General features: G+C 41.5%; 1 protein-coding gene across 1 annotated transcript in view; it reads right to left on the reverse strand.

Moving 5' to 3' along the window:
• Positions 1-21,040, reverse strand: part of dctd (dCMP deaminase) — a 69,260-nt gene extending 48,220 nt beyond the window's left edge. Inside the window, exons 1-3 of the mRNA XM_072594669.1 lie at positions 20,656-21,040; positions 7,920-8,028; positions 308-443 (exon numbers count right to left, since the gene is read on the reverse strand). Of these exons, the coding sequence (XP_072450770.1) occupies positions 308-443; positions 7,920-8,028; positions 20,656-20,741 (331 nt within the window). The 5' untranslated portion in view covers positions 20,742-21,040. The remainder of the gene's footprint in view (positions 1-307; positions 444-7,919; positions 8,029-20,655) is intronic.
• Between the last annotated feature and the right edge of the window lie 4,237 nt (positions 21,041-25,277).

The following is a 25,277-nucleotide window of genomic DNA, read 5'->3' on the forward strand; positions in this document are numbered from 1 at the left end:
ATGGCCTCCGGTGCTTGAATATAACTATTTGTACAACAGACCTTTTAACACCATCTAACTTCAGGACAAGCGTCAGAAGGTCGATTCTCCTGCTCCTCAGATGCTGCCTGACCTGCTGTGCTTTTCCAGCACCACACTCTTCGACTCTGATCTCCAACATCTGCAGTGCTCACTTTCTCTCAGAAGATTAGTCAAATCCTGCAGTCATTTATCAGCCCCAATTCTTTCTTCAACACTCATCAGTATTTGGATTATTAGATGGTACATTACTTCACATAATTGTTAAAACTAAGCAGCTGATTCTTACCATACATGTATTTTGTATCCAATTTATCTGAGGCAGTTCTTGCCCAAGGTAAAATATCATCGCTGCATCCATTTGGCATTCCATTATATCCTATACCGACTATCTTGTTTTCAGGGTTCACGATGCAAGCACCAACCTGCATTTGAATCAAATATTGATCATGATTTACAGTAGAACAGCATTTCCTGGATTTAATGTGATCTACATTTCTCATGCACTACAGCTTTGCTAGTGATTTAATAAACCAGTCTGTTCACATCACATTTATAATGCTATATTAAGAACAGTATTTATTTGCATTCAGTAAAACAATCTTTTCTTTCCCTGGCAATAACATACTTTAATAAAAGTGAATGATGAAACTAACCTCAGTAAAGGTAATCATGAAACTGATGAACCCAGCTTGCTCATTTACACACCCATGGGAAACTTACCTGCTATCCCCATCATGTCTAGCCTACACGTGACTCCAGAACAATGATACTAACTCTCAACTGCCTTCTGAAATTGCCCAGCAAAGTATTCAGTTCAAGGGCAATTAGGGACAGGCAAGAAATACCAGTGATACACACATCCAATAAAGGAATACATCAATAAACACAAATCATTTCCTAGTAAAGTGGCTCTTTCAGGTTCACTCAAGAGTCCTGTTAGTATGGGAGTTGCAAAGTTTTGACCCAGCACTGAAGAATCAGCAATATTGCTCTAAATCAGGACAGTATCTGGCTTGAACTTCAGATAGTGATGTTCCAGTGTATCTGCTACCAGTATCCTGCAAAGTGGTAGGTGTAGTGGGTTTTGAAGGTGCTAAGGATCTTGAAGGTGCTGTCTAAGGTGTGATCTTGCAGTGCATCTTGTAGATGGTTACACACCGCTGAAATGTGCATTGGTCATAGAGTTATACTGTAGGGAAGCAGATCCTTCAGTCCACTCTCCTTCCCCCATACAGGTGCCAATGTCCCATGAATTCAAACCCATTTCTCCCACAATCTTTCAGCCACTCGTTTACTTCTTCAATCTTACTGAGCCTGTGTCAATTTGCTCTTGGTGCAGGTCATAATCCAGAGACTGCTACCTATTAGGTTCTGCTTTTTAGTTTAGCCCCAAGCTGTTCATATATTCCCTCAGCAGAACCACTTTCCTCTCTTTGCCAATATCATTAGTACCTACATGGATCACAACAGAATCTTTCAAATTCCCACTCTGCAGTTCACCTGATACCCTGAACTCAGGCACCAGACAGGCATGAAAATGTGTTGCTGGAAAAGCACAGCAGGTCAGGCAGCATCCAAGGAACCAGCATCTGCAGTCCTCACTTTCTCCTCGAAGATTTTAACCTACTGCGAATCCTCTTACAAGGATGCCTTCCTTGAAGCTCTCTTCCTCTAATTCTCCTGTTCCTTGGATGCTGCTTGACCTGCTGCGCCTTTCCAGCAACACATTTTCAGCTCTGATCTCCAGCATCTGCAGTCCTCACTTTCTCCACCAGACAGGCATTACAGCCTTCAGAACTCTTACACCTGGCCACAGAGAACAGTGTTTACTCCCATGATGATATTATCCCTCATCACAACTACATTTCTCTTTTCGTCTTTCTCTTGAATGGCTCTCTGTACCACAGTGTTATGTTCAGTTTGCTCATCCCACCTATAGCCCCTGTTCTCATCCACACAGGGAGAAAGAATCTCAAACCCGTTAGACAAGCTCAAGGGCTGAGACTCTTTCAGCATTACCTGCTGGATCCCTCTACCTACCTTATTCATAATCAAACCTTTCTGGTCATGACCACTGACCAATTCTGAGGTGGTTAATCCAAGGAGTGCAATGGCCTTGTGAAACACGACATCCAGGTAATACTTCCCCTCCCTGATGTTTCACAGCTCAAAGCTCATCAACTCTGAGCTGGAGCTCCTCAAACAACCAACACTTGCTACAGATGTGATCACTATGAAACACAATGGGGTCTACCAGCTACCGCTTCATGCAATTACAACACATCACCTGGCCCAACATTTCTACTTTATTTATTTGGTTCTTAATTTAATTTTAAAAAAATATACATGGCCTTTCAGTTTGTAGCCTATAAATATTTCCCTTATTTACCATCAATTGAAAGTAATCTATAGTAGATAGTCAAACTAGTAGCTATCACCAAACAATGAACCTATAGTTTAGCTGTGAAGTCACTCATGCTGGGCCCTTGATCCTGAGCTTAAAAACTTAAAAATAACCTTACAAACTATGAGCCAAAAAAAAAAGCAAGAAGCACCTTGTCCCCACTGCACCAAATTCCCCGAACTATATACTCACTTGGGTTATGGCTCACTACCAATGTGATTGCTCCTTCCTGACCATGCAAAGCTTCCCACACACAATAGTATTTAATTTCTCTTTTAAAGATGTTATAAACACATCTTTTTTAAAAAAAATGTACAGTATAGTCACTCCAGAGCTCCTGAATTGGATAGAATGGTAACTAATGGGACAGCCCAATTAGAATAAAAGATAATAACAGGAAAATTCCTACAACATTGAATGGCACCAATTCATTTTGATGTAATCAAATGGAATATTAAGTGAAAGGAAACTGTAGATAAAATGAATTACTGACAGCTTTCTCCTGGAGATAGGAGTGTCCATACCCATGAATTTTTGATCTTTCAAAAGATCACCTGAAAGTCAAGAATTCATGGTGTCACTTTTGAGGAACAGTGCAACCTTGCAGAAGTGGTTGTTACACTTCAAGTAACTTGAGGCAATGAGAGTCAAAATGCTTGAAGAACATATTGTGGGCGGCACGGTGGCACAGTGGTTAGCACTGCTGCCTCGCAGCGCCAGAGACCCGGGTTCAATTCCCGCCTCAGGCGACTGACTGTGTGGAGTTTGCACATTCTCCCTGTGTCTGCGTGGGTTTCCTCCGGGTGCTCCGGTTTCCTCCCACAGTCCAAAGATGTGCAGGTCAGGTGAATTGGCCATGCTAAATTGCCCGTAGTGTTAGGTAAGGGGTAGATGTAGATGTAGATGTAGATGTAGGGGTATGGTTGGGTTACGCTTCGGCGGGGCGGTGTGGACTTGTTGGGCCGAAGGGCCTGTTTCCACGCTGTAAGTAATCTAAAAAATCTAATCTAAATCTAATCTAAGTAATCTAATCTAATCTAACAGGTCTCGGATATATGTACCTACTTGATAAAATGGTTATTGTTACCTGAAAGGCAAAAAAAACATATTTTAAACAATAAAGCATTGACACATAACCCAGAGAAAATGACTTTTAAACAAATCATAGTGGTACTGATGAGAGGTGGTAAACATTATAGTAAAATCAATTTTGGGTTGACAAAATATCAGGCTAAGGGGGAAATAAAATATCAACAAGATGGGCACAGATGAAGGAAGAACTGGAAAATCTTTTAAGTCCACATAAAACATATTGTTGCAATTGTTTGGACTGTGATGAGCTAAGAACGTGCATGGATAGAACATCAAACCCTTTAGTTGTGTTTATTGGCTTTATGTTCAGTAGATTACCAAAGTTTATATGTTAACAATTCTAATAGCATATTATCTGTTATATAAAAGTACAAGTAACTGAACTTGTACTTGAGGAAACACTAGGTAATAGACCAATGCCATAAATTGAGAGTCCATTAAAACTGATTGTCTGACTCAATACCTTTACAAACCCAAGGTGGATGCCTGCCAGCGTAAATGGAGCACGTAGGGCTGCTTTGTCCTGGATGGTGTTGAGCTGGATTGTTGTCCCATGAAATACAGTTTATTTCATTCCACTCTGGATTTGCAAACATTTTGAGAGTCAGGAGTCAAGGTACTTTCCAGCCTCAGGTCTGTTCTTGTGGCCACATTATTTATTTGGTTAGTCCAGTTCAGTTTCTGGTTAAAAGCAGCCCTCAACTAGTGGCTCGTGGAGGATTCAGTAACGGCAACGCCATTATCAAGAGACAATGTTTAGATTTTCTAATGTCAAAGATAATTACTGTCTGGAACTTGTGTGACACAAACGTTACTTGCCGTTTATCAGCCCAGATCTGAATATTCTCCAAGCCTTGTTACATTTGAACATTCAATGCTTCAGTATCTGAGAAGCCTCAAATTGTGCTGAGCATTATGCTGAGCATCAGCAAACATCTCCACTTCTGACCTTATAACGGAGGGGCAATCATTGATGAAGCAGCTAAAGGTGGCTGGGCCTACCTTTACCAACTACCTTGTGGAACTCCTGCAGTGATATGCTGGGGATGAGAGGCATGACCTCTAACCTTTGGAGATTTGGTGCAGATATGATGCGCTGAATAAGCTCCTTGTGCTCCATAATTCTTAAATGACTAATTGTACCACAATACTGTTGATGCCATTTTCGGTCAAATGAGTCATTGATATCAAAGGACAAATTTATGGAAGTCAGCTCTTCTGTACACATTTGAAAAACACTACACTGAAGCGAAGAGCTGGCTGGCACTGGTAGAACCCAAAATGAGCATTAGTGAAGTGGTTATTGCCAAGCAACTGCTGTTTGATTGTATTGTTGTTGACTTGACTAATAATCAGAAGTAAAATGATTGGGTATAATTGGTATTCAAAGATGCCCAGGTCTCATTGCCCCTCCCCCTTCCCAATCTTCACTATTCAGATAATCTACCTGCCTGTTTTTGCCACCAAAGTGAATAACCTCACATTTATCCATATTATACTTCGCCTGCTTTGCATTTGCCAACTCTCTCAACTTGTCCAAATCACACGGAAGCATCTCTGCATCCTCCTCTCTCACCCAGCTTTGTGTCATCTGCAAACTTGAAGATACTGCATTTACTTCACTCATCTAAGTGTCGATACTGTGTCCAAATGCTGATCTCACTAGCCACTATGGGCCACTTGGAAAATGAAACATTTATTCCTACTCTGTTTCCTTTCTGCTAACCAGATCTCCCTCCGTCAGATCACTATCCCCAAACCCATGCACTTTAATTTTACATGTTGATCCTTTAGGTGGGATCATATCAAAAGCTTCTGAAAGTCCAAGTAAACCACACCCACTGGCTCCCCCTTATCATCTTTACTACTTTCATTCCCAAATAATTCCAGTAGATTTGTTAAGCATGTTTTAAAATCAAGTAAGCATGATTTTAAATCCATGCTGACTCTGTCCATTTCTGTACTGGGACTTTTCCTGCATTTCTACAGTCAAAATGGAGGAACCCAATCCTGCAAGTAAAATGCAGATATCATCTTTTTGTGGCCAAAGTGGATGATTCTCACCAGAACATCCTTCCTCAGATAAGGAAATGGTGATTCCCACCATTTTCACAACCTCTCTAGATGGGTCTTGCTAATTGTTGTTTTAAATAGTGATTCCAGTTTCCTTAACAGCTTAACCATCTCACTATTTGCAGCTTTAATTACTGATTCCAGTTCTCTTAATACCTGTACCGAATAAATTCCACTCTTCATAGCTCAACAAGATGAATTCTAATCCTTAAACAGATTTTCCAGGATTATCCATGCCATCTGCAGTACTACTAATAATTCCCCCTGCTTTATGTTTGCTCCCCGCCCCCAGAAGGGTCCTACTTTGCACGGTTTATTAAACTTTCCCTACTTTACTGCCGTTTTGAGTAATGAACCTCCTGCTTTTTCTACAGCCTCTTAAATCTGTTCTTTTGTTACACTTATTTAGGTTTTTAAATTATCCCTTCATCATTTTAGTTCCATCTTTGTAATGTCACAGAGTCTGCAATATCACTAAATTTCTTCCTTTGCTCTGATATTTCTAACTGTAGCCACATCTTGTGAAAGCCTGCTCGCTATGATGGTGAAACTCCATCTGAACAGAAAGTACTTACCACCAGGGATTTCAACAGTACTCATGAGGCTGTAACATCAGGTAGTTCCCAAGCTGAGCCTTGACTCAGGACTGCTCCCACAGAGTTTTCTGTATTCCTGCATTACATACGATGCAATCTGAAACCATCTGGAGGGGAGTAGTGCTCCAGCTTTCTAGTATCCCTAGCTCACACTCACTGCTAACTGCCCCTTACCAAGCAAAAACATTATGTGAAGTAGAAAAGCTATAAATGAAAGTGGAAATCAGCAGAAATAAATCTGAGAATCAATCAGAGACAAGTTATAGAATATGTGGGATTAAAAAAGTGTTCTCAATGCTCAGAGCATTCAGTAGGTAGATCAACTGATACAAAGACAGAAATTGCTGGGGAAACTCAGCAGACCTAACAGCACTTTTGCAGTGAGAGCAATATTAACATTTTGAGTCGAGTGACCTTTCTTCAATACTGATGATAGATGGTGTTAGTGGAAGGAACAGGATATGATTTAATCGCAATTGAGGAGATGTAACCACAGAGTGACTAAGATTAGAAAAATTAAAGGATATTCAACATTTAGGTAAGACAGGAGAAAATAAAATGACATGGGAAGTGCTGATAATAGGAAACAAGATCAGTGTAATAAGAAAGGATCCAGATTGGAAGAACAGGACACAGAATCTGTTTGGAGGGGCAGTAAATATTGACAGGAATGGCTTATAGGCCATCAAACAGCTATGGCAATGGAATAAATCCATGGTAATGCTGTAATCACGGGTGATTTCACTTTACATATGATGGACAAATCAACCGAGTGCCAACATTGTGCACAAAGAACTCCTGGAATGTGTTCAAGATATTTTTGTCAAGCAGTATGTTAATCAACCAACTAATCTAATCAACTTAGATCTCGTTTTATACACTGAGAATGGACTAATTCATGGGCTTGTTGCAGAAGAATCTCTAGGGAACAGAAAAGGAAAGAGTAGCGTTGCCATTCTTCCACAGGGCCATATAGTGCTCTTTCATTAGAAAGGGATGACTGATGGTGGTTTAACCAAAGGGTTACCATCCCTCAGACAAGGGAAGAAGCCGAGAAAGAGTGTAATTTATGGTGACCTCAGGAGGTGCCAGAATCAAACCCATGTTGTTGGCATCATTCTGCATTGCAAACCAGTCATCCAATCAACTGAGCTAATCCACCCCCTGCGGTATGGCAGAATTTTCTATTTGCATGTTGCAGTTCCTATAATCCAAAATAGCTCTCTTGAGAGCCACAAATGAGATAATGTATCAGATAATGTATCTTTTAACCATTCTTTCCCTCTCTTCATATACTCCTTAAAAAACTCCATCACTCTGACAAAATATTTGGTCACCTGCCCGCATATAGCTTTGTGTGGTTTGGAGTCAAATACCCCTTTATAAGCATAAGTGTTAGGAGAAAACCCAAAACATAATGCAAAGAGATAGAACAGCAAGTGCAACAATACATTAGATGCACAAAATGAACAAGAAAAGCAAGTCCAGAGGAGCAGTGACCAGAATAGTGATGATAAATCAAAGGTGACAGAGAGAAAGGGTGAGAGAAAAAGAAGGGTGCAAATAGACATGAGGGGAGATATGTCCAGGCAACAACCTTCAAGAGGTAAAAATAGTCATTGCTCAGAATTTGCCCAAAGGCAATGAAACAAGCAAAAAACTGAATCCCACATTGTGTGTGAGTTGAGTACTGGTTTTGTGAGCAGTGGTTCCTTATACTCATTGACTCTTACCTGCGAGTTTGGGTCCTTGCTCCTCTGCGCTGACAGAAAAGCAACTGCCATAAAATATTCTGACCACTCAAGATAGTCCTCTCGTTTTTTGCATGATACTGCATCACCCCTGTAATAAAATTAAAGAGAATCTCATCATACAGGCACTATTTGCTCCACTGCTCTCATTTTATTTTGCATTAGTTGACACAACAGCCAATCTATCAAACAGGAATAAATCACAGGGAGCCTTGCACAGAATTCCTTCCACACAGTTGAGCAAAAGCATGGAATTGTAACACAGCCCCTAAAGTTCTGCAGACAATATAAAAACTATGAAAATACAGCCAGAGATATAAAACAGGGAAAAAAATAACAAATGCTCGAAACTCTCAGCACACCAACAGAGAGAAAAATAATACATAATCTAAAAATACAGGTAGGGTCTGCTCATTTCAGCAGATGTTGAGATTTTGCTCAATTATACAGATGACTTCATTCACGTGTTATGAGAGTTCAGCTGTGAATGCAAACAGAATAAGCAGATTGATATAAAGATAAATGAATCTTCAAGTTACAGAAATTTGCACTTTATAGAAGAGGCAAGGAAGGGATGAGCAGGAAAAATCATAACTGGATTATACAAGGAAATAATGCCATGGTAATTAAGTACCACAACCTTCAGATCCAGAAAATATGCTGGAATAGAACCTTGTACTGAGACTTAGTTTCAGCAGAGCCAAGCTTAAATTGAATCAGAAATAAAACTAAAAAAAAGTTGGCTTATCAGCATTAGGGAAATAAATGATCAGTTTAGATTGCAGGTTTAGTGTAGAAGAGCTTTAATCCATACAAGGTGAAAGAAGCTTTTACATCAAGTCATTTTACTAAACTGCCTTCTTCGCTCAGATGTTGATTCACCTGCTGAGTAGGCCAGACAAAATCAGTTTTTAATTTATTTATATACATTCCTCCACTTCAGGATAAACAGCAACTGTTAGTGAAACCGTCCTACTTTGGCTGAATTGTAAGGAGATTTTCTTTTTCGTTCAAAGAAAGAAATTCTTAATTTCGGGTTGGAAAATACATGGGCAAGCATGCAGAAGGGTGGGATTTCCTCTGATATGTAGACACAGTGACTGTAATTATGGTATGCAAACACGTATAGTGCAGTTGACATTGTTTTTTTTTCCTCTATGGATTCAATAAGCGGAATAGCCTCCTTGTTCCCTTATAGAGCTTTTTATAGCCAGCTGTTGATCTCTGCCTTGTAACCTGCTGGGCTGATTAATGTACAGCCTTGTAACTGTACCTGAAAGTTTAATGTATTTACAATGGCTCAAAGAAAAGCAACAATAAAAACACAATAAAAATTAGTATAGTGACTAACGAAATAATATGGGCCAGGAGCAGGAGGGTGGGACTAGTTTAACTTGGAATTACGTTCGGAATGCACTGGTTGGACCAAAGGGTCTGTTTTCGGGCTGTGTGACTCTATGACTCGATGACAAAAAGCTGAGAAAGAAGCAAGTTTTAAGATGAAAAGCGAGTTAGAGACACAGAAAGGTATATAAGGTGGGAATCCAGAGTGGTGGGGTAAAATTGCAGTTACCAGTGGTGAAGCAAGGAAAATAAGGGATGCTCAATGAGTTACAATTAGAGAGTGCAGATACCTCAGAGGATTGTAGGGTTGGAAGAGATTACAAAACTAGGGAGAGGAGACCTCAATCTTGGTTCCAAATCCCTCTGTGAATCCCAAGATAAAGACATTCCTCCACAAGGAGCCAATGTAAGTTAGCGAGCAGAGGGCTTGCTGCAAGTTAGGACAGAGGCAATATGATTTTGGATGACCTCAAGTTACGATCAGATAGAATGTTGGAGACCAGAGAGGGATGCACCAGAATAGTAGAACCTAGAAGTAACAAAAGTAAGGGTTCCAGTTGATGAGCTGAAGCAGAGGCAAAGTCTGAATATTGATGGTGAAAATAAGTGATCCGAGTGATGTACAAATTTAAAATTAAAGCCTGAATTTTAGGGGAAGCAGTTAACAGGGCTTTTTTTTCTGGCATGTTATTGCAATCTTTATGAATTTATTATTGAGACCTGAACAGTATTTTTGGTCCCTATGAATATACTTTTAATTGTATCACCATGGGCCAAGTCTGAAATTGAAAAGCTTCCTTAATTTCATGACTTTCAACATTCCCGACCTAATGTGCATGAAGACAAATTGAACCTTTCAATTTCACACTTCTGAAAAGGCATGAGAGACTAGCATTTCTCTGCCTTGGAGGTAGTACATTGTAGAGTCACTGGAGCAGTTCATGAGTGCTGGGGGGGGGGGGGTGGGGGAGAGCTTTTCCTTCAATGAGAGGCTGAATAAATTGTGGAGACCAGATTCAATATCTGTTCAAATGTCATACTCTGAAGTAAATGGAATCTACAGCCCTTTAAAAATTAAAAAAAAAATGAAATACATGGTCTGTAGTTTCACTTAAAAGGTTAAAAATGGACACTTACTGCTTGAGTGCATCAATTGATGGACCATCAGATGCAGCTTAGTTAAAAAACCATTAGGCATTTCTTTTTGCAATTTCAGTAGATTCAATTGGTTGATAGTTGTATTTCAAAAGGGTCAAAACCACTTATCTCAGTAAGTGGGTGACTTGGCATTTTGACTGACAGCTTTAAGAGGTGATGAAAGGTCTTTGGAGTGGTAAGTTAATTTTCACTGCTCAGCAACTCCAACAGAAATGCCAGGAACAACACTAACCACTCGACATGACCTTCAATCGATCTGACCAAGGCTTTGACTGAGTCAATCAAGATGAGTCTGTCAAAGATTGGCTGCCAAGTTAAATTCATCAACATCCTCCATCTCCTCTGCAAGGAGATGTAAGTGACAGTTCTCACTGATGGTAAATCACAGAATCCTCTGGGACCATGACAGGAATGTATCATCGCCCCTACCCTTGCTTCCATCTTCATTTTCACCATTCTTCATCTTGTCAAGATGAAATTTCCCAGTGGTGTAGACATTGGCTATAGGATGGACAGAAAACTTTACAACCTAACTGGTTGAAATGCAAGAAGAAAACGATACTAATTTTGCTTACAAGAACTTCAGTATGTGAATGACAATGTTATCGCTCCTTTTTTTGGAAGAGAATCTTCAAACCTCATTTGACGCCTTTGCAGAAGCAGACCGAAGGATAGATCTTACTTCAACCTCAAGAAGATTCAAAGCCTTTGTCAACCCATCCCAGTCCATGTCTCCATTAAGATCAACAGAGAAACCTTCCCGAACATGGAACATTCCGCTTATCTGGGAAGCTACCTCTCATCTAAGGCTGACATTGAATCAACGACATCAAATCTGTAAGCACCATCTTAGGACATCTAAAAATGAGAGTCTTTGATGTCTGTGACAGCCATGCTGAAACCAAGAGCCTTGTGTTCAAGACAGTCATCCTCTGATTCTTCTACATGGTTCTGAAACTTGAACTATGTATGAATACCACCTTGGGAAGTACAATCTATATTGTGTGAGATGGATTCTACACATGAGTTGGGAGACAGATGTACTAATATCAGCATCCTTGAAACAGCTAACAGTACCAAGAGAGGTCATAATCATCTAAAACCAACTTGTGGCAATGTAAACTTCACATCTTTAATAACTTCATGGTTGAAAGAATCAGCTTTCTGGAATGACCTTTTACCCAAGATGAAAGGGACAAAGACATGTTATTACACAGAGACTGAAAGGAATGAGCCATGTTTTGGCCAGATTACATAAACAAAACTGCTATGACACCTGCCTGATAAACTGGATGGTTTATTGCTACAAAGGATAAGGATTGGCCTTCATAATAATTTAAGTGGTTAACTGCAGGAAAAGCTGTGGTTTAAACAGACACCAAACCCCAAAAGTAACAAGGAGCAGAGCAGCTACATCTGATGAGAAGGCAAGCTACAGACTTGAGCTCTCTGATGGTGCAATCAAAGTTGGTGATGAATGATTCTACTGAATCATCAATAATGTCACACCACAAACTTTAAGGAGAGAAAATTGTATAAGAATCCAACATCAGATCAAGTCAGGAGCAGAACTTTGAAGAAAAACAGTGCACAAGGATCAACCCCTGGAAACTTCTGGAGACATTCATTGTTGGTGAAATGCTGGCCAGATTCCATCATTAACTGCGTAACAGCCAAGTTGGGTTGTGAGGCTTAACTTGCTTCTTGAGGGGTTTTACTTTGGTTGCTGCATGCAATAAAGTTTCAATCATTATTTCAGTACTTGACTGTCTGTTGAGATTTCTTAAGAAATAGCTGAATTAAAGGTAATTTGTGGTGATTTATCCAAGCAACTTACGTCCCTGGGTGGGCTTTTATAAGAAGTGACTTTTAAGTTGTTCTGAAGTTGAACCTACCAGTCTTGTATTCTTGGAAATCCTGCCAGAGCCCGATTTAAGAGGGCAGCTGCCCCATGTGACAGCCAGGAATTCAAAAGGTAACAAACGTTCAGATTTAATCAGAACATTTAAATTTTTGTATTATTGAATTTGGCTTTGAAATCATGCCAGACAATCAATCTGAATGGGAGTGCTTGGTTAAGGAATATTTTAATAAGAAGTGGATAGAGTTTTGGGAAGCTTGTGATGTTACAAGTCCCACTGCACTGGATCATTTGTCAGAGTCTGTTAGAAAGTCCAAGGGAAAGTGCACACCCAAAGAGGACAGGCTGATGGGAATTTGTTGTCTTTTTGTAGAAACTTGGTACATGAAGTATACATTAAAACAGAGAAATGCTGAGGTAAGTGAGTTGAAGTTTGAAAATGCAGAGCTAAAACAGAAACAATGCCCTCGAGACTGTCAGGAAAACGCTATTTTCCAGTTGGAAAACACTGAGTTAAAGGGAAAGTTAAATCCTCAGAGATGGCCAATCAAGAGAAAATTGGCAATCTTCTCAACGTCTCAAATGATCAAAGTCAATTTGAGACATTGAACAGAAATACCAAAAAAAGCATGGAGGCAGGTTTTGGAGTCAGATGTTAAGAAAGTAGAGAGTGAATGTAAAGATTTTCAGACATCAACAATGTACTGCATAAAACATAGCTTGAGGAACATTCTAAATGCCAACAAGAGATTGATATCTTGCAATCACAACTTTCCATCCAGAAAGGGTTTCTCTGTACTTTGGGACCCAGACAAAAATTAGGGGACAAAAGGAGTGATCCCAATTGGTGATTGATTAAGGATGAAACCGCACATTCTTCAGTTCAAGGCATGGAATATGACAATGATCCAAACCCCGGCGCACCTCTACCATACTTAGATAAAGATTCCCTGTATCCATCTATAATCAATCTGGTACAAACTTAAAGTTAAGATAATAATTTAATGGAAATCCAACAACATAAATGAGAAAACAGGCAACTGACCAGTAAGTGGACTATAAACCAGGTGTTTTGAAATGGGAGTCAAACAAACGGCAGAATTTGAAGCTAAGTTAGTTAAGAGTATTGGTAAACCCAAGAAGGGCTAAGACCTATCTCCTGGAATGTCAGACAAATGTATGATGTGCTTTTCTGACATACCTCAGACTGAGGGACTGGAATGGGAATTTAGCAAAAGTCAGACCACAGACGCAGTCGATTCCCATTTCCCCAGGATGAGCCCAAGAAAGCAAGAGCAAGAGCAGCAACAAAACTAAGTTTTAATTGCAATCCTCTGTTCATCTGATAAGGTAAGAGTGCCCTGGCTAAATGTTTTTGGAGTAATAAATTGATTGAAGTGTATAAATAAAACATTTCACAGGCAACAATCTTGATGAGTAGAAATTTTGGAATATTAACATTCAGATTAAAAGATCTGTGTAAACTGAGCAGAAACTGCCTTGTTTGTTTTTGAGCTTTAGATAAACTGAAGCTGCTCACTGGAATTGTATTGCTGGCTTGGCTTTTGCAAGTGAAGTATGGAGTCAGCATTCAGGATCCAGTGCTCAGTGGAATTGGACATAGTGGGGTACAATATCCTAGGCGGGAGGTTTGCTGGAGCTGTTCAGGAGGGTTTAAACTAGTTGGCAGCGGGGTGGGGACCGGAGCTACGGACTGGAGGATGGAGTAGCTAGTGAACAGCCAGATACAGTGTGCAGCGGAGGAATAGACAGTTGGTAGGGCAAAGTCACAGTCAGTGTGATGGGTTGAAGTGTGTCTATTTTAACACAAGTAGCATTAGGAATAAGGGTGATGAACTTAAGAGCATGGATCACTACTTGGAACCATGATGTTGTAGCCATTACAGAGATTTGAATATCACAGGGGCAGAAGTGGCTGTTGGATGTTCCAGGGTTTAGATGTTTCAAAAGGAATGGACGGGGGTTAAAGTGGTGGGAGAATGGCATGGCTAATCAGGGAGACTATCACAGCAGCTAAAAGAGAAGTCATCGAGGGTTTGCCTCAGTACCGGTGAAAATCAGAAACAGAAAAAGGAGTAGTTGCTTCATTGGGAGTTTTATACAGATCACCCAAAAGCAACACAGACATGGAGAAGCAGATTGGGAGACAGATCTTGGTGTAAGTAACAGGGCTGTTGTCATGGGTGACTTTAACTTGGAACCTCCTTAGTTCAAGGAGTTTAGATGGCACAGTTTATGACAAGTGTGTCCAGGAAGGATTCCAGACTCAATATGTAGATCGGCCAACTAGAGGGGAGGCCATCTTGGATTTGGTGCTTGGCAACGAACCAGGCCAAGTGTCGGATCTCTTGGTGGGAGAGCATTTCGGTGATAGTGATTGCAACTCCCTGACTTTAATATCATCATGGAGAGAGATAGTAGCAGACGGTATGGGAAAGTATGTAAATGGGGGAGGGGTGATTACAGTGCTATTGGGCAGGAACTGGGGTACCTAAACTGGGAACAGATGTCCTCAGGAACATACACGACAGAAATGTGGAGGTTGTTTAGGCAGCACTTGCCCCACTGAGGCAAGGAAGGGATGGTAGGGTAAGCAACTATGGGTGACAAGGGATCTAGTCAAAAGGAAGAAGGAAGCTTAATTAAGGTTGAGGGAGCAAGGACCAGACAGGGCTCTACAGGTAGCCAGGAAGGAACTGAAGAATGGACTTATGAAAGCTAGAAGGGAGCATGAAAAAGCTTTAGTGGGTAGAATTAAGGAAAGCCCTAAGGCATTCTACACTCATGCAAGGAACAAGAGGATGGCCAGAGCAAGGCTAGGGACAATCAAGGATAGTGGAGGGAACTTGTGCCTGGAGTCAGAGGTGGTAGGGGAGGTCCTTAATGAATACTTTGCTTCAGTATTTACTGCTGAGAGGGACCTTGTCATTTGTGAGGACAGCATGAAACAGGGTGATATGCTCAAACAGGTTGATGTTAAGAAGGAGGATGTGCTGAAAATGTTGAAAATGTAAGGATAAGGCCAGACCCAAGGGGACACACCCAAGGTCACTATGGGAAGCGAGGGAAGAGATTGCTGCGCTTCTGGTGATGATCTTTTTGGAGTAATGCCAGACGATTGGAGAGTGGCAAATATTACTCACTTGTTCAAGAAAGGGAACAGGGATAATCCTGTGAATTACAGACCAGTCAGTCTTAAGTCAGTGGTGAGCATATTACTGGAGAGGATTCTGAGAGATGGGATTTATGATTACTTGGAAAACAATAGTTTGAATGGAGATAATCAGCATGGCTTTGTGAGGGGCAGGTCATGCGTCACAAGCCTTATTGAATTCTTTGAGGGTGTGACAAAACACATTGATGAAGGCAGAGCAGTTGATGTGGTGCACATGGATTTTATCAAGGCATTTGATAAGGTTCCCCTTGGTAGGCTCATGTCAGAAAGCAAGAAGGCATGGGATACAAGGAACCTTGGCTGTCTGGATACAGAATTAGCTGGCCCATAGTAGACAGATGGTAGTAACTGATGGAAAGTATTCAGCCTGGAGCTCAGTGACCAGTGGTGTTCCACAGGGATCTGTTCTGGGACCTCAGCTCTTTGTGATTTTTATAAATGACTTGGATGAGTTGAAGGCTGGGTTAGTAAGTTTGTTGATGACACGAAGGGTGTTCAAGTGGTGGACAGGGTAGAGGGTTGTTGTAGGTTGCAATGGGACATTGACAGGATGTAGAGCTGGGCTGAGAAGTGGCAGATGGAGTTCAACCAGGAAAAGTGTGACACAGTTGGAAAGTTGAATTTGAATGCAGAACACATGATTAAAGGCAGGATTTTTGGCAGTGTGGAGGAATGCAGGGATGTTGGGGTCCATGTCCATAGATCCCTCAAAGTTGTCACCCAAATTGATAGGGTTGTTGAGAAGGCATATGGTGTGTTGGCTTTCATGAGCAGGGGGATTAAGTTTAAGAGCCGCGAGGTTATGCTGCAGCTCTACAGAGTCCTGGTAAGACCACACTTGGAATATTGTATTCAATTCTGGTCGCCTCATTATAGGAAGGATGTGAAAGCTTTAAAGAGGGCGCAGAGGAGATTTACCAGGGTGCTGCCTGGACTGGAGGGCATGTCTGATGAAGAAAGGTTGAGTGAACTAAGGCTTTTCTCATTAGAGCAAAGAAGGATGAGAGGTGACTTGATAGAGGTGTATAAGATGATGAAAGGCATTGACAGAGTGAATAGTCAGAGACATTCTCCTACGATGGAAATGGCTGGCACAAGGGGGCATAATTCTAAGGTGATTGGAGGAAGGTTTATGGGAGATATCAGACGTCAGTTCTTTACACAGAGTGGTGGTGTGTGGAATGCACTACCAGCAGTGGTAGTAGAGTCAGATACATCAAAGATGTTTAAGCTATTCTTGGATAGGCTGAGAGTAAATGAAGGGTTTGTGAGCTAGTTTGATCTTAGAGTAGGATAAAAGGTCAGCACAACATTGAGGGTTAAAGGGCCCGTACTGTGCTGTACTATTCTACGTTCTAAACACTGACATGTGCACATCAACAGCATTGGCAGATGTGCACATGTCACAACTGCTCACAACTTCAAGCATTAATTTTACATGCAGCACTGAAGTCAAAGCGATTTGTGATGATTTGCACAGAACTTCAGATCACACTTGCACTTACATTGGAAGTGACTGAAAATTCTTTTTAAGGGTGCCCTGAAAGTAAAGGAGGCCCCACAGGAAGATCAGTTATGTGAAGTGCAGCTAATATCTTGTAGAAAAATGTCCATCATGAATTGGTACCGGTTATTCTGAATCTCTCAGTATTCAGTAACCATCATGGTGTCTAAAACCTTTACTTAGCATTAATAAGGAATTGTTCAGAAGTTGTTTGATTAAGAGGATTATACAATCAAAGGGAAAAACAGGAAGTGAAAATGTTTGATAAAAGCTGCTGTAGGCATTTATGGTCCAGGAATTTCAACAGTTAATGGCCTAGGTTTCAGTACTTGATTATCTGTGATATTTCTTAATAATTAAATGGTAACTTGTGGTGATTTACCAACAACAAACTCCAATGGGCCAACCACACGCTTAGGATGCCAGAGTTCCAAATACTAATGTAAATCTGTTTCTTCACCCAACTCAAGGAAGACACAAACAAGAAAGCAAAGAAAACATTTCAAAGACTCCCCAAAGGCTTTCCTCAAAAAATGCAACATTGATGTGAACACATGGGAGATCCTTATTCAGAAACAACCAATGGAGGAAACTCCTGGATAAAGGAACACAATGCTTCAAGAACACCCAGCAGAAGTAGTATGGAAAAGGAACCATCAGAAGTAATGCCAATAATCACAAGACCAAAGAATGCTTCCCCCTCCAGAGTGACTGGAGATGTGGCTCTAGGATCGGGCTTATTAGCCATGCAAGGACACATAGAACCCACAAAATGAAAAGGATTTTCCTAGGTGGACAATCAATCATACCAATAAGTGAGAGATTGACGCTGATGATGAAACATTATTTTATTCTTTCAACAGATCATGAGATTTAAATTTTTTGTAATGGGTTTTGTGAATGAGATTTTCTCGGTATTTAAGTAACATTGCTATTAATTAGTTAACAGTTCTACTTACTTTCATTTTCATTTCAAAGACATGGATACTAAGTTCTACTCATTGTGGTTACTGGAGAAATAGCTATGGACAATCATTCCTGGAAGTGTTGGGACAATAACATACCATAGAAGATATGGAGAACATGCAGGAGTTTGGAAGAGGGATGCATGATCATGGAGGAACATGGGGAAGGAGGGAACATGGTTGGATTTGAGAGGTATGAGGAGGCAGGAAAGTGACATGGAACAGTTGAGAGATGTAGGTCCTAAATGAGTTCTATCGAAGATCATTAAGTCCCAGAGAACAAAGGTTGGCCTTCTAATCAGCCTGCCTTGGCACATGCATGAAAATTAGGTGACATGGTAAACAGCAAGGAAGTAAGCCTTGGACTATAGTTTGATATAGACAGGCTGGTCGGATGGGCTGAACAATGGCAGGTGGAACTTAATCCTGAAAGTATAAAGTGATGCATTTTGGGAGGACCAACAAGGTAAGGGAATACAGTATCAATGGTAGAATACTTGGAAGTGCAGAGGGTTAGAAGTAGGCAAATTGGTTATATGGGATACTTGCCTTCATTAGCAAAGGTAGTGATTACAGGAGCAGTGAGGTAATGATGGAGCTGTAGACGACTTCAATTAGGCCACAGCTGAAGTATTGTGTGCATGTCTGATTGCCATGCTTTATAAAGGATGTAACTGCAATAGAGAGAGCACAGAAGAGATTATCAGGATGCTGCCTGGACTGGAACCTTTCAGCTATGAAAAGAAACTTGATAGACAGGGGTTATTTGCCTTCAACCAGGAAGGCTGATGGGGGTACTTGATTGAGGGGAGGGGGGCAGATTTAAAGTAAAGGATGGGAGGTTTGAAGGGGATTTAAGGAAGAAATGTTTTTAACTCAATGTCACGCGCATCTAATTCACTGCCGGAAACTATGGTGAAGGCAGAAACAGTCACGACATTTAGACAATCACTTGAATCCATAAGATACAAGACTATGCAAGTCCAGCAAAACTAAGTAGATACGTGCTTGATGACCAGTGTCGAGACAATGGGCCTCTTACCATGCTGTGAAAGGTGTACCAGTCTATGACTACAAACATCTCTAAAATAAGGAGCATACGGTTTTCCATGTAATTTCTCAATGACAACCACACAGGAAATTCTCTCTCAAGTCCCAATTACGCTACCATTCGTGGGCGGCACGATGGTTCATAGTGCCAGGGACCCGGGTTCGATTCCAGCCTTGGGTGGCTATCTGTGTGGAGTTTACACATTCTCCCAGCATCTATGTGGGTTTCCTCCGGGTGCTCCGGTTTCCTCCCACAGTCCAAAGACGTGCAGGTTAGGTGAATTGGCCCAGCTAAATTGTCCCAGTGTTCACGGATGTGTAGGTTAGGTGCGTTCATCAGGAAAAATGTAGGGTAATGAGTCTGGTTGAGATACTCCTCAGAGGGGCAATATGGACTTGTTGGGCTAAAGGGCCTGTTTCCACACTGTAGGAAATCTAATAGATCCAAGATGGAAGAGGGGTATTATGTTGCTATACCACTCCACAGCTTTGGGTGGTTTTAAGTTAGTGAAGTTCCTCAGGGTCAGGGTCAAATATTTTTGCAAGAGTCATAGGAGTTTGTGACCAACTGAAATGGATGAGGTTTATTTGAGAAGGCAGCAAACCATCTTAAGATACTTTACTGGGAACATAAAGAAAGGAATGAGCTGTCAGAGGAAGGGGTGGAGGCTGGTACAATTACAACATTTAAAAAGGTATCTGGATGGGTATATGAACTGATTCATTAATGTCCTTTAGAGAAGGACACTGCATCCTCACCTGCTCTAGCTACATGCGACTCCAGATCCACAGCAATGTAGTTGACTCTTAACTGCCCGATGGGCAATAAATGCTGACTTAGCCAGTGATGCCCTCATCCCATGAATGATTTTTTTAAAAAACATCAACAAGAGGGCTTAGGTTCAGGGTGAGAGGGTAAAGATTTGAAAAAGACCTAAGAGGCAATGTTTTCACGATGAGGGTGGTGCATGTATGGAATCAGCTGCCAGAGGTGGTGGAGGAGGCTGGTACAATTACAACATTTAAAAGGCATCTGGATGGGTACATGAATGGTAAAGATTTAGAGGGATGGGGGCCATGTGCTAGCAAATGGGACTAGATTAATTTAATATCTGGTCAGCATGGTTGAATTGGACCAAAGGGTCTGTTTCCATGATGTACATCTGAATGATTATGAAAAGGAAGGGTTTAGAGGGATATGGGCCAAGTGTGGGCAAATGGGACTAGATTAGGTTAGGATATCTGGTCAGCATGGACGAGTTGGACCAAAGGGTCTGTTTCCGTGCTGTATATCTATATGACTCTCAGCAAATCCAAGTCTTGAGAAAGTGAACTGAAACCTCCAAACCCCCTCATCTGTCAGAACCTGAGGATCACACAGTGGATTGACCAACCATCTCAGGACCTATCAAACCTCAGTAGAAACAAATCCCCAAACACCAGGGGTCCACCTACGGTGGCCAACTGCCATTTTACCTCCTTCCAAATGTGGACACGCAGTCTGCGAGTTGTACCTTAAGTTATGATAAAGGACACTTCAAGAATTAAACAAATTCAGCTCCGGGTAAATACACCTCCTGAGATTTACGGCAGGGGCAGGAATTGCCAGTAAGTTGCTGTATTTATCACAAACCGTTTACCTGGCTCGTGTGTGCAGGCTGCAATCTTTCTGCATGTGGACCCCACTGGACGCTGCCTCCTCTGCAGCCTCAGAGCCAAGCATCATGAAGCTTCCTGTCTCCTCTCTCTCACACACACACTTCACTCAGATCCCAACCGGGATGTTGTGTTTGCTTTTTGACCCTGTGAATACACTCAGATTTCTCTCCTCCAGGATGTTTTCCCCTTCACTCCCTCCACGGCATGGATTGATTAAAACTCACTTTAACACCACATCCACCCAGTTGTTGTTGTTGTTGTGGCTGTGACACCGCGCACGCGCATCAAAAAAAGCGCGCCCTGTCAAGAGGGGAGGGGGAGTCAAGGGGGATTAGCAAACCGTGAGGGGAGAGGCGGTGTTTCATGAAGCCTTGCGAGTTTTAACACAGCGTATATCAACGCCGGGCTTGTGTCAACAAGCGCAGCCTTTTTTTGGCGCGCAAATTCCCATCAACCGTCGCTTTCAGGGGCGAGGCCCGAGCATACAAAGGGGGTGGGACCCGAACACAATCGGTGGGCGGGGCCAGAGTGCGAACGCAGGGGGCGGGGCGGTACGCCCACAGTGGGCGAGGTCCGATGGCTGTTGTCGGGGGGGGTACTGGCGGAGTTCGTCCAGGGGCGGGAGAGGGGAGTGGGCGGGACCATGGTGCACGCAGGGGGCGGGTCTGAGCCACTCAGTGGGTGGCATCAGAGCACGCACGTTGGGGCGGGGTCACAGAACACCGAGGAGGCGGAGCCATGCGCGCTCAGCTGTCGAGGTCACAGCACACACATGGGGCGGTGTCAGAGCTGTCACAGGGGGCGGAGTCAAGATACACACATAGGGCGGGGTTAGAGCCCACACAGAGGGGCGTGGTCAGAGCCCACACAAGGGCGGGCAAAAGGACCGTAAGGGTACAACCTTTCTTCAGGTGTATGGGGGGAGAAAGGAGAATATATTAAATGATTTTAAACACAAGGCCTTATTATGGTATTGAACAGCCTTTTTGACTGGCTTACCCTGATGTGATATTTTTGTACATGCATTCTCTGTCCCCTGTTTTGATTTGAATTATTATTGTCACGTGTTATTGAAACAGTGAAAGGTGTTGTTATGTGGGCTATCCAGACAAATCATACCTTACACAAGTACATCAGGGTAAAAGAACAGAATGCAGAATGGAGAATATACTGTTACAGTTACAGAGAATGTGCAGACAAAGATCAACTCCAATATATGGGTGGTCATAAGTCTGATAACAGCAAGGAAGAAGCTTTTCTTAAAACTCTTGGTGCATGTTTTCAAGCTTTTGTATCTTCTGCCTGATGGAAGAAGGTGAAGAACTGCATAACCGAGGTGGTACGGATCTTTGATTATGTTGGCTGCTTTCCCAAGGTAGCGGGAAGGAAAGACGGAGTCAATGGAAAGATAGCTGGTTTTCGTGATAGACTGGGCTGCGTTTACAACTCTCTGTAATTGCATGTAGTCTTGGGCAGAGCAGTTGCCATAACAAGTTGTGATGCATCTAGATAGGATGCTTTCTATGGTGAATCTATCAAGAGTCATTATGGACATGTCAAATTTCCGTAGCCCCCTGAGGAAGTAGTGGTGTTGGTGGTTCTTTCTTGACTGTAGTGTCAATGTGGATGGACCAGGATAGATTGTTGGTGATATTTACTCCTGAGAACCTGAAGCTCTTGACCACCTCCACCTCAGCACCATTCATACAGACAGGGGCATGTTCTCCATTCCGCTTCCTGAAGTCAATGACAAGTTCCTTCTTTTTGCTGACATTGAAAAAGAGATTTTTTTTTTACACGGTGCCATTAAGCTGTATTTCTCTTTCCTCTACTCTATTTCCTCATTGTTTGACATCTGATCCACTACTATGGTGTTATCACCAAATTTGTAAATGAAGTTAGAGTGGAATTTGGCCACATATTCGTGAGTGTATAAGAAGTATAGTCAGGGGTTGAGTATGCAGCCTTGCAGGACGCTGGTGTTAAAGATTATTGTGGAGGAGATGTTGCCAATTCTTACTGACTGCGGTCTGCTGGTCAGGATGTCAAGTATTTAGTTGCAGAGGCGGAAGCAGAATCCTAGTTCTCGGAGTTTAAAGATGGGTTTTATTGGAATTATGGTGTTGAAAGCAGAGCTGAAGTCAACAAACAAGAATCTGAAGCAAGTGTCTTTGTTATCCAGATGTTTCAGGGATGGATATAGAGCCAGGGAGATGGTGCCAGCCGTGGGCTTATTGGGATGATGGGCAAATTGTAGATTTTTCTTTTCCTATGTCTCTTTTTAAATAAGATTCGTTCTTATTAAATTTTCTACTAAAAAAGTATCATTTCACAACTTCTCTGCATTAAATTTCATTGATCATGTGGAAATCCATTTTACCAGTACATGTGGAGATAATGCTCTCTTAGGGCATTTCTTCCATAATTTTATTTACTACAAATAACAGCAAACTGCCTAAATTTGTTGGTATCAATTACCAAAATCATGGCCCCAACCACCTTGAAGGACAAGAGCAATGTGAGCATGGGAATGTGTTCAAGTTTCTGTCTGAAATCACACACCATCCCAATTTGGACATATATTACCATCACCTTTATGGTATGAAGACAACAATGTCTCCCTCAATGTCAGCAAAATGAAGGAGCTCATCATTGATGTCAGGAAGTGGATTGGAGGACATGCCCCTCTCTGTATCAATGGTGCTGAGGTGGAGCTGGTTGACAACTTCGAGTTTATAGGAGTAAATATCATCAAAACTCTGTCCTGGTCCATCTACATTGATGCTATATCCAGAAATCATACCAATGCTTCTCCATCCTTAGAAGCCTAAGGACATTTGGCATGTTCGTAATAACTCTTACCAATTTTCACAGTTGCACCAGACAAAGCATTCTAAAAAAATTACCAGGATGTTGCCTGGTTTGAGTTATAAGGAAAGGCTAGTTAGGTTGGGACTTTTTTCACTGGAGTATTGGAGGTTGAGGAGTGACCTTACAGAGATTTATAATATCAGGAGGGTATAGATACGGTGAATGGCATGGGTCTTTTCCCTAGCATGGGGTTTTTCAAGACAAGGGGGTGTACTCTTAAGGTGATAGGAGAAAGTTATAAAAGACATGAGGCAATTTTTTTTTTTACACAAACAGTGGTTCATGTGTGGAATGTACTTCCAGAGGAAGTGGTGGATGTGGGTAAAGTTGCAATGTTTAAAAGACATTTAGATTGGTACATAAATAAGAAATGTTTGGAAGGATTTGGGCCATGTGCAGGCAAGTGGGACTAGTTTAGTTTGGCATTTTGGTCAGCATGGACTGGTTGGACTGAAGAGTCTGTTTCTGTGTTGTATGGTTCTATGAATCTAACCAAATACATCACAGTTTAGTATAGCAACAGCTCTTACCAAGACTGGAAGAAATTACAGAGAGTTGTGAATGCAGCCCAGTCCATCACATAAACTAGCCTTCCTTCCACTGACTTGGTCGACACTTCCCACTGCCTCAGGGAAGCAGCCAACATAATCAAAGACCCATTCCACCCTGGTTATACTTTCTACCACCCTCTTCCATTGGGTAGTAGATACAAAAGTTTGAAAACATATACCAACAGATTCAAAAACAGCTTCTTCCTCAACGTAATCAGATTTATGAATGGATCTCTCATTGTAGAGCTGATCTTTCTCTGCACCTTCTCTGTAGCTGTGACACTATATTCTGCATTACTCTGTTGTACTGAGGTACTGTATGATTTGTTTGGTTAACACACAAAACAATATTTTTCACTATCTCAATATAGGTGACAATAATAAATCAAATCAAATCCCTTTATCTGGACTGGATCAAAATCCTGGTGTTCCCCACCCAACACTCTGGGAGTACCTTCACCACACAGGCTGCAGCAGTTCAAGAAAATTGCTCACCAGCACAAACTACACTAGAGCAATTAGGAACAGAAAATAAAATTCACCCTTAGCAGGGGCAAAAAATGTTCCTAAAATTAATCTGAAAGGCACAGACCAACAAATTAACGCAATGAGGACTTGGTGCTTTGATATTTTATGATTTAATCTGATTAAATGGGAGTACTTCCATCATCTGGGTAATAATCAAGAAATTTTTAAAAGTGAAGCACCTTAATTTGAAGCTCAAATGTCTGAATGAACTAGTCTGTTCCTAAACTGCTTGAGGCAAAAATCCAAATGATCTGATCTTGATCTTGAACGATATAAACCATACACAGGAATTTTATACAGACTCACGTCATCAGATGCTTAAAATTTACCACTGTCAGACTCCTAGAAGCCACTGGGTGGTGCTCCATCATGTGTTGATATTCGGCTCAAAATGATTTACATTTAGGGCTGAATCTTGTCATATTTCAGTTCAGTGTTAATTTTGTCAGGTGACTCTGTGAGGCCCAGTGGGATTTTTCACTATTTGGTCCTAAATCTGCCTCCTTAACTTTATGCTCAGTCCCTACGGCGATGGTCTCATCCAATGCTGGCCCAATTCTGTCATTCACCTAAAAGTACTCACCGTTGCTGGGATATCCTGGAATAGAATGTCAATCCTGGTGTCAGTGCTCTCTTTACAAAGTAGCTGCGCT

The sequence above is a fragment of the Chiloscyllium punctatum genome, chromosome 2 (genome assembly GCF_047496795.1).
Source record: "Chiloscyllium punctatum isolate Juve2018m chromosome 2, sChiPun1.3, whole genome shotgun sequence".
Lineage (NCBI taxonomy): Eukaryota > Metazoa > Chordata > Chondrichthyes > Orectolobiformes > Hemiscylliidae > Chiloscyllium > Chiloscyllium punctatum.